Here is a 14,534-nt window from a genome sequence, read left to right on the forward strand (position 1 = left end):
ACTTTACTTCACTTCCTCAAAGCTGAGGCTGCAAAAACACAGCCAGCAGCCTCATTGAGCTTTTCATGGAAAATCGCCATCTTAACCTGGCACCTAACTTCATGTTATTATTCTCACTCAGAGAAGTTTAAAACTCTGAGATTAATTTAAATATTTAAGCCACCAAAGAAATTGATGAAAAATATCACCACAAAAGAAGAAAATGAAAACAATGTAAGCATTACTGAAGGAGCTCTTCTTGTGAAAGCTCTGATGTCCTTTGCTTGCCAGTCACCAGTGCCAGCTCATCCTTCAGCTCCTGGATCTCCTTTTTCAGCTGGACAATCATCTACAAACAGCAAGGCAGAAACCAAGCATCACCTACAGATTAATAGCAAGTTTATGATTTACACATTATAAGGCTGAGTGAAAGAAATACTATATTTTGGTTTTCTCTTTTTCTAAACATCTCTTTTTTAAAAAACAGTCCAAATGCCTTAAATATACAAAGCTCTTTTTTTCCATTTATAAAAACAAGAGAAGTGTTCCAAACTCTGTAAATTCTATGTGTTAGAAGACATGGCTGTATAGGAATTCAAAAGATTATTTGCAAAAGAGAAAAATAATTTGCCGTAGAAATAAAAATGACTTTCTGACTATTAGTTTTGCCTGTTTGTTAGTAATCAAAACACATTTGAAATAGAAGTGATGTCTTTGTTAGAGAAAGGACAAATACATGCCAAAACATATATTCCAAAACAATATCTTAGTACTTTAATCTTAACTTTTCTTCTCTTGCTTGTAACATTTAACTCTTATTAAAATTATAGCATACTATAATTATAGGATGTATCAGTTGACAATGACAAATAAATAAGTTAACAGTAAATTGCATTAATGAATAGTAATGATTGCAATAGTCACTTGGAGAACTGTACTTCATTTTTAAATTCTAATAGCTCATTATCAGAGCCTGTACCTTTGGGAAAAGTGTCTGTATAAAATGGCATTTTATGAATCATTAGCTTCCCAAGGCCAAATTCTACAAAGCAGGGAAAATATGCAAATCCCCAAGTTTAAAACACGAATGAGCAAGTTCATGGATACATTATGATTAAAAATTTTAATAATGCATCACCTTATAATGGCTCAAATGTATCAGGAGTTTAATGATATTTTTAGATGGATACGAATACACTGATTCAATGTTCAAAATGTTTTCAAGAAAAGAATGTCTTCAAGGAAAAATAAATTATTCTTGATTGCATGCACTTTCTAGAAGTAAGATTGTTGAAACTGATGACACATTTTCACTGGATGTTAAAATTCCTTCAAACATTTGTATCTCTTTTAATGATTAAATTTAACCAAGAGTTCCTAACTTAAAATGAGTATTTTTACTTTAAAATTCAAAATATTCTAAACTTACATTTGATTATTTCTTTTCACTCTAAACTTGCTGGTTACACATTTATTAGTATAAATATGAAAAGCAAACTTACAATATTTTATATAAGAATCTATTAAGGTGGTGAATTGTTAATTACAGATGTTGCAAGAGTGGTTCAAGAATATTGCAGGTCAAATATTTCAACCTGATTTTAGGTTGCCTCACTTTGGTGGCACACTCTGATGTAGTCAGTGCCAGTTACTGAGTCAATAAAACAAAATTTGGGGTTGGAGTATAAAATGGAAAAAGCTGAACTGACAGTACCATCCCTGTTCAATGTTGAAATTGTTAGGATGGTTAACATCATTAAGGCAACAACAGAAATACAATTTTCAGTACATGGATAAAAGATTGATTTTCAACTATTATTAAGACAAATAAAAAATCTACAGAAGCACAATATTGAATGCCAGAGGAGATTAGAATTAATTCAAGTTCAGCCATTTGGTTTTAATTTTAAAACAAATGCTTTGATCATAAGCTGAGTTGCTTAAAAAGTACAATGGGTACAAGCTCATCTTCTTAGTAAGATACACAGCCAGGAAGTCTCCATTATGAAGAATATAATTTACAGAAGTCAGACTTAGATCTGTCAAGAGGTATTATGCACTTCCTTTATAAAGCATGCATTCAATTTACAGATGATAAATACTGCAAATAAATGGCATTTGATTTTATGAAAAAAATTCTAGTTGAATTCTTCAAATAATCAAGTCGCACCCTGGAAATATACTTTAGGTAGTTAAGATGGGCAACAAATACCTCAATGAGCACAGAGCCATATAAAGTCTAGGTACTTGTGTTCCCCTGCCTTTTCCACAAGAGGGGATGGTTTTCTAACTCTCACGAGTCCACTTGTGCTTGCTAAATGATCCTGCAGAGCAAGACATACCAAACTCATGGAGTATAGCTCCACAGGATGTAGTAAACGTAGTAATGTAGGAGCCTGCATGTGTTCCAGCCTCGATCAAAGGCTTCTATGGCCATGGAAGAAATGTTTTGCACAATTTGCTACAATAAAGCCTACATAGGAAAAAGGACAGGCAGAAATGAATTGGTTCCTCGGACCAATCCAAAGGAAGGACTGTAACTGTTTCTTAGCATTTTAATACAGAAACTGTTTCAGTGCAGCAGCATGCCTTCATCTGGTGACAAGCAATCTTAGTAGAGTTTTAGGGACATCCATTTATCTGTGGCTAGGGTTTAGAAACTAACAACCTAAAAGAAGCAACACAAAGACAATAATGGAAGTGACCATTGCTCCTCAGATGCCTTAAGAGCTGAAAAAGAGTTAGAGGTTTTCTAAATGTCCATTTAATTATATTATAAGTACATTCAGGAAAAAAAAAGGAAAAAAAAAAGAAAAAGGAAAATAGTGGGTTTTTTTACAGGGAAAAAAATGGAACTTGCATCCAAAAACAATTTAATAGGATGATTCAGTAAAAAATGCTCAACATCCAATCAACTGCTATTGATCATTAAAACTTAAACCAAGCAATCCTCTTCCCTCTGCCCCCAGACAACTCTCACCAAACTGGGGTCAATTTCTTCATTAAGAACCGCTTCATTCTTGATAAGAGCAACTCGCTGTGCAAATCTGCAGGTTGATATAGATTCCTGGAAGGAAAACAGACAAACAAAAAGACTGAAGAAAAATTTCAGCTACCTTTGCACCCTGAGGTAAGTAGAACAGACTGCTAATGAAGTCATCAAACTACACTTCTGGGTTTTGTATATTTACTGGAATAATCTATTATTTCATATTCAAAGGCAACAATATTCAAGGGAAATTAGCTTAGCATATTAATGACAGTGACATATAAAAATATCAAATTATAGTACATCTTTTATTGTCCCAGTCAATCCCCTGATCAACTGTTTCTCAAATGACTCCCCAGTAACCTCTTTTCGCAGGGTTGCCCTCCAGCCACTCCTCTCACAATTTGTATTTGTGTTACAATCCATCTAGATCCCTCTTGCAAGGCCTCCTGTCCTTCAGGAGTCAATAGCACCTCCCAGTTTGGTATCATCAGCAAACTTGCCAGTGGTGCACTCAACTCCTACATGCAGATCATTCATAAATACAGTGAACAGAGCTGGCCCGAGAATGGAACCCTGAGGAACACAGCTTGTCACCAGCCAGATGAGTCCCTGTTCACTATAGCACTTTGACAAATGCTACAACTCTTTTGGTAAACAAAGAGAAGAAAACATCACGATATATTCTTTCAGCACAGGAAATTGAAGAAGGGAGATAAAAGTCTTAGAAATATTTCAAAAAATTCCAAATCACCCCACCCAATTCCCCCTCCCCCATCAACAAACTCTTCAGTTTTCTGCCATACTCAGTGAAACCATGACTCCAAAGAAGTAAACATTTATAGATATTACCATTATGTCCTCAAAGATTTATTCACCAGGAAGAGTAAATTAAAAAAAGTTCATTATTAAGTGCAATTTGTTTCCCAACTGCTACTTAACTTGAGATTACTTAGAGAAAAGCGCATTTCTTAAAGGGTTAAAGGGTTTATCTACATTTTATTGCAATTTCCACTGATCTCCTGGAAACAAATTTAAAATGTTTTTCTGTAAGGATAAAAAAGAAAGCATACACACTTGAATTACAAACTGTAATAAAAGTCAGAATAGCAGGATCTTTAGAGAAGTGAAAGCATTTTTGTTGAAAATAGACAGAAATAACATACATCTATGTTTCCTTTGTCTATAGAAAGCGTTGCTATCATGGTAGTCATGCAGTTTCCTCCCAGACTGTCTCTTAGCACTGATGTCATCATAGAGTTTCGATAAGGAATGTGGGACCGGTTTTTCTCTGCAAGGGCAATTATTACCTGAAATAGTAAAAAAAATATGGAAAAGACTTTTAAATTTACATGTCTATTAAGGATTGATATGTAAAAAGAACAAAAAAATCTGCTCAGGAACCCAAACATCTGATACAACAGAACTATGATTATACACTCAGTCAGCTGCAAACTAATTTTATGGAAATAACTTCAACTTAAATTTCAGCATGGTTATATGTCTTTGTAGGATCTGGACCTGAAAGACCAAATAAATGCAATTTTATCATACCCTAGCTTTACAGCCTCCCAGCAACAAGGAAGCTGAACACTATAAACGAAAACCCACAGACTTTCCTAAGACACAGGAACTTACTGAAAATATTCCTCATATTTTTCTGTCATAATAATAAAGTATGAATAGCATTCAAGTAAAAATTTCATTAACATTTGCTAAAGTATGCTTTTAATATTACACGTTCTTACAGCATATGGTTCTTAGAGGGGTCAATACATTTATTTCTGAGAAAATGTCTTGAAAACTAAAACACAAATAAAAGGGTGCATGATTACAATGTACTGCTGGAAAGAAATAATTCAGTTTAGAATATATATGCCTTGGCCAAAAAGGAAATGGTACACCTACTATTCTCAGTTTCCCTTCCCAGCTGTTTACTTTATGGGACCTAATTATCATTAAATAAAAAGCTAGATTACCCCATGATCTGTTGTGATACAAATATTTGAACTGTTATCTGGCCAAGAACTGTACCAAAAAACTGTAGCTATATGACTTGTGCAAGCTATCCTAAATGATTAGGAATTGTTTTTCCTTTTATAAATGTTACATACCAGCATGTATATTTTTTATGCTGCACTTAAGAAACTTGTTATTTTAGAAAAATTAGTAGGTTTGTTTTTTTTTTTTTGGCACTAGTTTTTCTTAATGGTCTTCGAAAGTCAAAACGTCTTACTACTATAAATCTTACACTGGCAGCTCTAAGAGGGACAAATACATAATATGAAAATAACTATCTTTTAAAGGAATCTTGAAACCCATTCTTGTATCAAGGCTTTCAACTCTTTTTTATTACAACTTGCTAGACGGAAATATATCACTGTTAGTTTATAATACTGCATAGAAACCTCATAATCTAGCATTAATAAGCATGTTCTCAGTCTCTGCCACACAGAAACTACTGAATAGACATGATGGGAAAAGAGCCAGAGGGAAGATACGTTATTTCCATTAAAAATGGGAACTGTGTTACAGAGAAGTTCATTTTTTCTGAAGTTCACACCGGAAGCTTGTAGCCCAGGAAGAATTTTAACCCACCCACACTGGCACCGAAGTGACCAGCTCTCATAATGCAGAAGCCACTGAACTGTCATATGAGAGATAATGCAACTCACAAGATGATGGGTTTAATAAAACCTCACCTAAATCACTAAATCAATCTTCACAATCCAGCCATGGAACTTGTAATAGAAAAAAGGAAAGTTCTGAAAGAGAGGGATTTGGGGTGCATCACTTGTAGGTACAGGCCTATCAGGTACATCTACATAGATGATATATACAAGATATACACGTAGCTGATAGCTCCATATACAAGTTTTTTTAACACATTATGGATTTTTAACAAGTAGACCAAGTGTGATAACACAAAACTGTGCTTCCATTGTCATCTTGTGTCGTGGTTTAAGCCCAGCCGGCAACTTGGACCCCCGCAGCCGCTCGCTCCCTCCCCCCCCTTTTCCTTCCTCCCCCCGCTCCCGGAGGGATGGGAAGGAGAATCGGAGGAATGTAACTCCCACGGGTTGAGATAACAGCTCTCCAGTAACTAAGGTATAATACAAACCACTACTGCTACCAATAATAATGATAAGAGGAATAACAAGGGAAAAGGACACAACCGCTCACCACCCGCCAACGGATACCCAGCCCGACCCGAGCAGCGATCTGGGCCTTCCGGGTAACTCCCCCCAGTTTATATACTGGGCATGACGTGCTGTGGTATGGAATAGCCCTTTGGCCAGTTTGGGTCAGGTGTCCTGCCTCTGCTTCCTCCTGGCTTCCCCTCCTCCCTGGCAGAGCATGAGACTGAGAAAGTCCTTGGTCAGAGTAAACGTTACTGAGCAACAACTAAAAACATCGGTGTTATCAGCATTGTTCCCAGACTGAAAGTCAAAAACACAGCACTGCACCAGCTACTAAGAAGGAGAAAAAAAAATGACTGCTGTAGCTGAACCCAGGACATCTTGATAGAAATTATTTTACATGACTAATTCATTATGCAAAGTGTTTAGAAATGGCGTAACTCAATGCTAAACCACCAGTAGATAACTAACTACTAGAGCATGTAAATAAGTTGATTTTTGGGAATCCTTGTACTTTAATATTGGTTACTGCAAGGTCAGTAACCAATGGCCAAATTCCCACTGAACAAAAAAGATTTTTTACTGTCATCAGTAGACTTCTATTCAATATTGGAAAATGTTTTTATTAACATGCAATCCCAGACAGAACCAAACGTCCTTATGTCCAACTGCATGTATCATAAAATAGGAGTTAAAAGCTGCATGACAAAACATTAATATTTTACACTTCTACAGCACTTGAAACGTGAGTATCTCAAAACACACTACATAGATATTAAATATCTATGCAGTGTTGCATTATAAATACATAAAAATCACATGGTAAGTAAGAAGCATACTGAGTACAATTTGCATGATCCCTAAGAGATCTGTTTTATAATTGCTTATCCTTTTCACTTCCCAAAAGTACAACTGAAATAAAAACAGACTTTCTTCTGCAAGATAAAAATCTGAAGAAAGGGGGGAGGGGGGGATATGAAAAAAATTCAGTGTAATAGTAAATGACTGACTGCCACCTGCTGTGCCTTAAGCTGCTTATTCTGGCAGACGAAATATCTCTGATTGTAGATTAAATGAAATCTAAGGGATTTGTTTTTGTTAACAGAAAAAAACATAACACAAAAATGAAAAAGATTCTTTGCAGTAAGTGGAACAACCAGTTCTAGTTCTTAACTGTAATTTTAAAGAATTTTGACATATAGGCACCCTCTTGTGTAAATCACACACATACTGGAGTATAAATTAAAAGGGACAAATCTGAATTTTAGTGTCAAGCACTTTTTCTTCTCCCTCTCACTCCCTTATTTCTCCCACAAAATGACAGGCTCACAGACCTGCTAGTGTTGTATATAGAAATTTTTAAAGAAGCCTTAAGAAAAGATACTGTATTCTCCATCAGAATTCAAAACATGAATTTCTGGCAACAGGAACAGTGTTTACTGTACTGTGGAAACAACATTATGTAAACTGTCGTAGAAGGTGTAATGTCTGAAATCCACATTTGAAAATCTTCAGTGATTGCAACTTAATAGCACAGCATCCACAACAGAGATTTCATTGATTGTCATGTGTTTCTTCACCTGACTTGGTGTTTTACAGCATTAGAATACAAAAGATCACAGCAGATCAGGAAGACATAAATGGAATGTGCACTAAGCTTTTATAAATCGCCACGTCTTTTAGCAATGCCACAAATACTAAGCCAAAAAGAAATATCTCAGAAGAAGGAATGCTATGGTATACAAACCACACCTATCAGTGTGCTGTGAAGAAGAGATGAGTACTAGAAAAGAAGGAGAGTGTGAACAGCCTTCACCATCACACTTGTCACATTCACAAAAATTACAAGGATCATAAGATGCAACATAATTTCTATTAATGAAGGGAAAATTAGATCAGTGAAGGAAAAATAATTAAACTCCAATAATGATGATGATAATAATACTAATAATAACAACAGTAATAATTACAATAATAAAATTATTATTGTTTATAATAATGATAATCTGTTGACCAAACCTTTCTACTCCAATACTTCATCTTCAGTTTCCATTAACGACCACCACCACCTTAACATATTCTTTGCTTTTTTAAAAAAAAATAAAAATTAGTAAGATTAGTCAGGATTAATCTACTTTCTCAATATTTGCCTTTTAAAAAGAGTAAAAATAAAAAACAACAGTGAAAGGAAGATAGGAATTTTAGTATGCCTTAAATCATTCTCGCCTTAAATCATAAATCTTTCTCATTAACAACAGCTGAATGATAAAGATTTGTGGAGATTTATTATTATTATTGCAGTTGCACCTGAGAGTCCTATTGGTACAAAACCAATTGCAGTACTTAGCCCATAAATACATTAACAGAGGTAACTCCTGTCTGGAAGATAATGAAGATTCACATCGGTAGAGGAATAAAACACTAGAGAGAAGAGCCTAATATTTTACCATATTACAGTGCTTCAAGCAAAAAAACCCAAACCCTAGTCACTTTAGTTCAATGATTTTTGAGTGATACATTCTGATCCCAGCTGTGGAAGGGAAAGAAGATCACAGAGAACATTATTAGTATAAATATAACTGTAAATATCTTTAACATTGCAAATAAAATAAGAAACCTTTTAAAAATACTACCCTGTATACCTACCATAACCTTACTGGTTAATTGTTAAGCTTTGATTAAATTAAAATGTTATTTCAAATTAAGAGCTATCAACTCAATCATTTTTTAAAAATGCAATAAATATCCTAACTGAACATTAGAATCAAGATTTCCTAAACACTGCACATTGCTAAACAGGAATGTTGTAAAGGGAGAAATTGCATCACTGTTCCAATTTTACCTGTTCCAAATAATGTAATGAAAGGTTGATATATTTGGCTTCTGTCAATAAGCGACCTCCAACTCCAGTCTTTGCAACACGCTCTGATCCAGCAAGGTCTACTAAGTGTAACTTGGAGCGTCGAACAGTTGCAGATCCAGGTTCCTTGCTAGAGATGTGAACAGTGAAAATGCAGTGAGATCGGGATGATGCTTGATTCATTGGAGTCTAAAATGAAAAGAAAGGAACAGCCCTTAATGTTTATTTAATAAATAATTTTAGTTTTGTATAGCTCAATAATGTGGCAACTGAAGTCACCCATACAATTTTTTAGCTATCGTATCTATAATAAATATGCAAGAACTCAAAAGGGTTTACCTGGCACTCACATTCTGGCCAAATACTTTGATAACTTTGATCTGGACAAATGGTACTGCAAGCAGTCAAGCAACTATCCTTGTTCCAAGATACTCTAACAGGTAGTACGTCCAGAAAGGACAGGTCTTAACAGAAACACTTGATTAACAGCAAGCTGAATAATCCTTCACCAGAAATAATATTAACAGCTATACCTCTTGGTTGAACCGTCTCCCCTTCCATTTCCCAATATTTTTTTTGCAACCTTACTAGTGACAGCTCAACTGGACTGTTTTTGGGAACTCATCCAGCTCAATATGCAAAAAAAAAAAAAAAAAAAAAAAATAATTCTGCAAACTATGGATATTTAACCTGGATCAGTTTCCCAATTCCGTCACAGCACAGCTGTAGAAAGCAGCTCTGCTATATAATTGAAAATGGCAGCATACAGCGTGTGAACAAGTAGCTGGTGTGCAGGAACAGCAAATGTTCGTAGTTGGTGAAAATTCTGTAATGAAATTACAGCCTTAGCACTATTTTATTTTGGGCTACTTTACCTAATAAAGCCAAGCGCAGAGGGAGAGGGAGAAGAGCTTTGATCATTAGTTTATACAGATGAGGAATTTTGCAATAATATAGGCAAGCCACTGGCTCTGCTTAACTGTCTGTTTTCTGAGGATCATTTCACAGTCCTGTGAAACAAGCATCAGAGTGCAGTCATGTACTATGCTGCCTTCAGAGGCTACGCTGAGCAAATGAAGGGACAGTGAGTTGTAGCATGGAAATGAAAATAAACAGGCTCAGGGAAAAGTGTTAAGCAAGAAAATAGTCCCAAACAGATTTAAAATGCAGTTATACTAAGAAAAAGTTATATGCTGTTAAAATGTACTTTATTCAGCAATTGTGATTCCATGAATAATCAGAGCCAGCTTCACTTATTTTACTAGGAGAGCTTTAATTTTACTAGTTGCAGTTCTATGCAGCAGAACTGGATATTTTATTTTTCCAGATCAACATCTGCAACAGAATTAATATTTCAGGACATTCTCCTCAACAGAATTGATATTTGAAGACATTTTGCACTACCGTCCTAGCATCGGTCACACAATACTGCAGACAAGTCTAAGCCAGATTGAGTATCAATACAGGTCTAGCTATGGAAGCACAAAGTAAAGGTTGCTATGAAAGAAGCAGAAAAAAAACCATCATTCTTCAGAAAAAGCATTCTTAAGCAAACTTAAGAATGCAAACAGAAAAAAAAAACCCAAAAAATTCTCTAAGTTTCACTATCCAGCAAACCCGCATGTATGTCAAAATGTGGTTTTAGTCACACCTGCTTAACCTCAACAGAAGTAAAAAAAATATTAAAGTATAAAAAAAATAATGTCAGGACTTCGAGTTCCAAAAGCTCAGGGCAGTATTTGGCCTATTAGGTCTTTACTGGCTATAGCAATCCACTAGCCACAATTTGTTTTGTTATGTTCTAAGCAGAGTTTGCTGGACTGGTCCATTGCTTTTCTCCCCACAACTTCTTAATGAGTGAAGCTGATTTGGAAGTTACTGGCTAGAAACCCAAACTGCTATTTTTATAAAGACCTTCTTCAGAGTAGAACCATGCTTTAATTAATACACCAATACTCCTTTTTACAATATGATTCTACCTCCACTTTGCAGCTCCAGTATCTAGAAAGCTCTATTAGAACTCTTGCAGGAAGCATAAAGTAATAAAAATTTAAACTGTTAAATGGGATGTGATCATGAAATGTTAACTGCAGTCATTATCCCACACACTTTTCTACTTTTACCACACAAGTAGATGCAAACCACATAGTAACAGAAATAACTTGTTGTCTTGGGCATCTTCAGCCCAAAAATAAGCCTGTTTGGTTTTGATGTTTGCTATCTTACATAGGCAACTTCTGAGTATCACCGTTCAGCTGTACAGAAAATTTGAAAACTGAAAACAAACGAAATTTTCTGGACAGTGTCTCAGAGCCTACTACAAGGTTCCTCTAGTGGCTTTCAGAATGCATTTTGGCCTTGTTAGCAGTATTCAAACCATATGTATATGAAATCATCCTCACACTAATTTGATGTGCTGAAGGAAATAAAGAAGGAGAGGAGTGGCCTGGCTCTCAGCAGATGGTTGCTGTTGTGAAAGTTATATATAGAACAACTGATGAGCTGCAGTTACTTACAAAGAAATAATTTTTTCCAGGAATTCTGTGACATCATAAACCACATAAGCAGACTTCAGATGCTTTGTGATATCACATGAACACTACAAAGGAATTAATACCAAGTCATCTGTTGCTGCCCATTTGTGGCATGGTAAAAGAGGACTGCAATAACATTTCTGTCAAGATCATGATCTGGTAAAGCATCAGTGTTTTGTTGGATCTTGGAAAATATGGAAAGAGGTATTTCAAGCCACACAGTCTACTTTTTCTTCAGGATCAGAACACACCTGCGTTTGCTGAAATTGAAAGAAAAATGTACAGAAGCTTTGTGACTTAAACCATTATATCTATTCATATAACACTTGCAAGAAGGTGGTTTCTGCTTAAATGAGACCTGCAGCACAGCCATTTTGCAAGAAACATCCAAGTCGGATGTTTCTGTCAAGGTCATGAAAGGTAAAAAACTTGCTGTAGCCTAAGTTATCCATCTTAATATAATTATCTACCTTAAACCAAGAAAACACTGTAGGAGTTCTTCCCTATACAAGAATGTATGTATTTCTTGAATCCTTTATTTTTTGCAGCTGCTATTATAAACATTGTTTTCACTAAGAATAGCCAGAAACAGGATGCTACTGGTCTAAATTGATTCTTAATAATTGAGGACCTAAGAAGGAAAAAGTTTCTTAAATGGGAGAAAAAACATATGAAATACTGTTTGAAAATCACCATTCAACTAACAGAAGCTGTTGTTGATTATAGCTGCCAAATACAGTCAGACAGAGAAAATGCAGAAGAGTTCAGGACAGCTGGGACAAAAAGATTTCACAGGTGATAAATGCAGCCATTCAGCCCATATTGCAAACCATCTCCACTTGACAGTTTATACAGTTCTAGTGGAATCTTTTCTCCTTTGAATCAAAATATTTAGACATCAGAAGAACATGATTTTCCTGTGTGAGTGAATAAATAACTAACCAAGGAATAAATGAAGAAACACTGATTCTAAATGCTCTCCCCGCTTTTTTTTTTTTTCCAGAGAATGTCTCAGTGAAAACATACAAAATTTCATTTTAAAGATTTCTTTTCCCTCCCTTTCAACCCCCCCCCCCCCCCCATCCCCTTTTTGAGATTTTTAAAGAAGGGCAAGGTAAAAGAGAAAAGCAGGGTTAGCATCCAAAGCTGGTATCAAATTTCTTTTCTCCAATCTCAAGCTACAATCAGATGGATACCCATAGGAAGAAGTTCTGAAAGCTTCAGTCATTTCACAGTTCAGATGAAAAGCAAAGAGCCATTGTATCCTACAAGAATGATAATAAAGCCATATAACACAGTTTGTTTCTCTGGGGTTTTCACACTATTAATTTATAGCAGAGAACATCGTAAGTTTCTGCAAGACTAAAGGAGCAGAGATTCTTTGTTGAGAAACAGCGGCTACGTCTGCCTAATGAATATAAACCCCACTAGTTCCAACAGAACCATGCTATATGGAAGGCTATGTAAATTGAAGAACAGGAGGTTCCTGCCTTTATATCTGGTAGATGAGTGAGACCCTAATACATCTTTAGTTTCTTTTCTGATTAATATGGTACAAGCAAAGGGGCTTTTCAGGTGTATTTAAGCACACTTGACAGTTAAAATTGAAAATCCATTGCTATGAAAATGTAAGTATCAGAATAGGTACAATCTGACACTTCCCTGATTTCTGAAAGCACTACTTTACCTTTCCGTATTTACTACCAATACAGTTTCACAGAACATGGGTAACTTAAAACAATTAATATTCCCTGGTGAGGATATTATTAAACTTTACATTATACACTGCCTTTTATCCGCCTAAATCCCAAAGCACTTTCAGGACTATTCAAAGTAGTACATACAACCAGTGATTATTTTACCACACATGGAAATCAAAGCACCTGTGCTGAAATGATGATGTTATTTGGTGCTAATAATACCATGCAACAGGTTTGTTAAAGTGGAAATAAATTAACAATTGACAGCAACAAGGAAAGCAGAAAGTTGTAATTCATTCTGGAATGCAGCTCTAACATGGATTACATGCCTTCTTGGCAAAAGTGTCATTTAATCTCATATGTTCACATATTCAAGTTCTATTTTTCACATTTCATCCAATGCATTCACACACCAGTAGCTTTCTAAATATATGTCTGAGAATACTAATGGACAATAAAAATAAATACAAAGGGAATGAATCCAATTCAGAGGTCACAAGTCAGTCCCCATAACTATCTTTAAATGCTTAGAAATTTCATTCTTTTTTGAAATAAACATACTTAAGCATTGCTAAAAGGTTACTGCTTGCCCCATGTGCACTTCAGACATTTGAAATGATGGAACAAATGCTGTGTAGTATGAGCTGTCTTCCAAATTTAAACAATGGAGTATTATAGGTACAAAACCACACACTAAAACATTCCCATCTGTATTAAAATTAAGTAATTTTTCATTAGAGGAAAAACAAATGCTAACTGTACATGTAACTGCAGTGTTCAGGCATATCAATCTCACTTAAAGATTACAGTTTGGAAATTTGTGCATGCCCTTGGGAAGCTACCAGCTCTACCTTACACTGCTATTTAAGAGAAATACTAAAAAAGTACTAGAAATTCTCTGTATCATAGAGGTTCAGGTGTATTATTTCAAGGGACAGTGATAACATGAGCTTCCCATTACAAGAATTTATTAAAAACCACTTCATCTGAAGACATATTAATAGCATATGTACCAAAATAAAATTATTTGAGAACACTACCTAAATGGCCAAACACTTATTTCTGTACATGAGCTTTTTAGATGCTACTACCACCTTTCTCATGAGTGCAAATTAGATTTTGGAATCCTTTGTTTGCATCATCAAGCTGGCTCAAAAAAAAAAATATAAAAAATAAACTTAGATTTTTGTTTTAATAACCTGTTGCTAAGATTCATATACATTCAAGAAACTATTTTTTACACGAAAACAAAACAGAAGTATAGCCCTTATGGTTGGAAGAGCTGACAACAAAAGAATAATTCTGGGGTGTTGTTCTCTGCTTATCTTTCCC

General features: G+C 35.2%; 1 protein-coding gene across 1 annotated transcript in view; it reads right to left on the minus strand.

Annotated features, from left to right (window-relative positions):
- Positions 1 to 224: 224 nt before the first annotated feature.
- The window catches only part of KIF6 (kinesin family member 6), a gene marked incomplete at its 3' end in the record, with an annotated part of 32,804 nt that continues 18,494 nt past the window's right edge, over positions 225 to 14,534 (minus strand). Inside the window, exons 5-8 of the mRNA XM_010021284.1 lie at positions 8,951 to 9,157; positions 4,135 to 4,278; positions 2,960 to 3,046; positions 225 to 328 (exon numbers count right to left, since the gene is read on the minus strand). Of these exons, the coding sequence (XP_010019586.1) occupies positions 225 to 328; positions 2,960 to 3,046; positions 4,135 to 4,278; positions 8,951 to 9,157 (542 nt within the window). The remainder of the gene's footprint in view (positions 329 to 2,959; positions 3,047 to 4,134; positions 4,279 to 8,950; positions 9,158 to 14,534) is intronic.

The sequence above is a fragment of the Nestor notabilis genome, unplaced genomic scaffold, assembly GCF_000696875.1.
Source record: "Nestor notabilis isolate BGI_N333 unplaced genomic scaffold, ASM69687v1 scaffold5369, whole genome shotgun sequence".
NCBI classification, from domain to species: Eukaryota; Metazoa; Chordata; class Aves; order Psittaciformes; family Psittacidae; genus Nestor; species Nestor notabilis.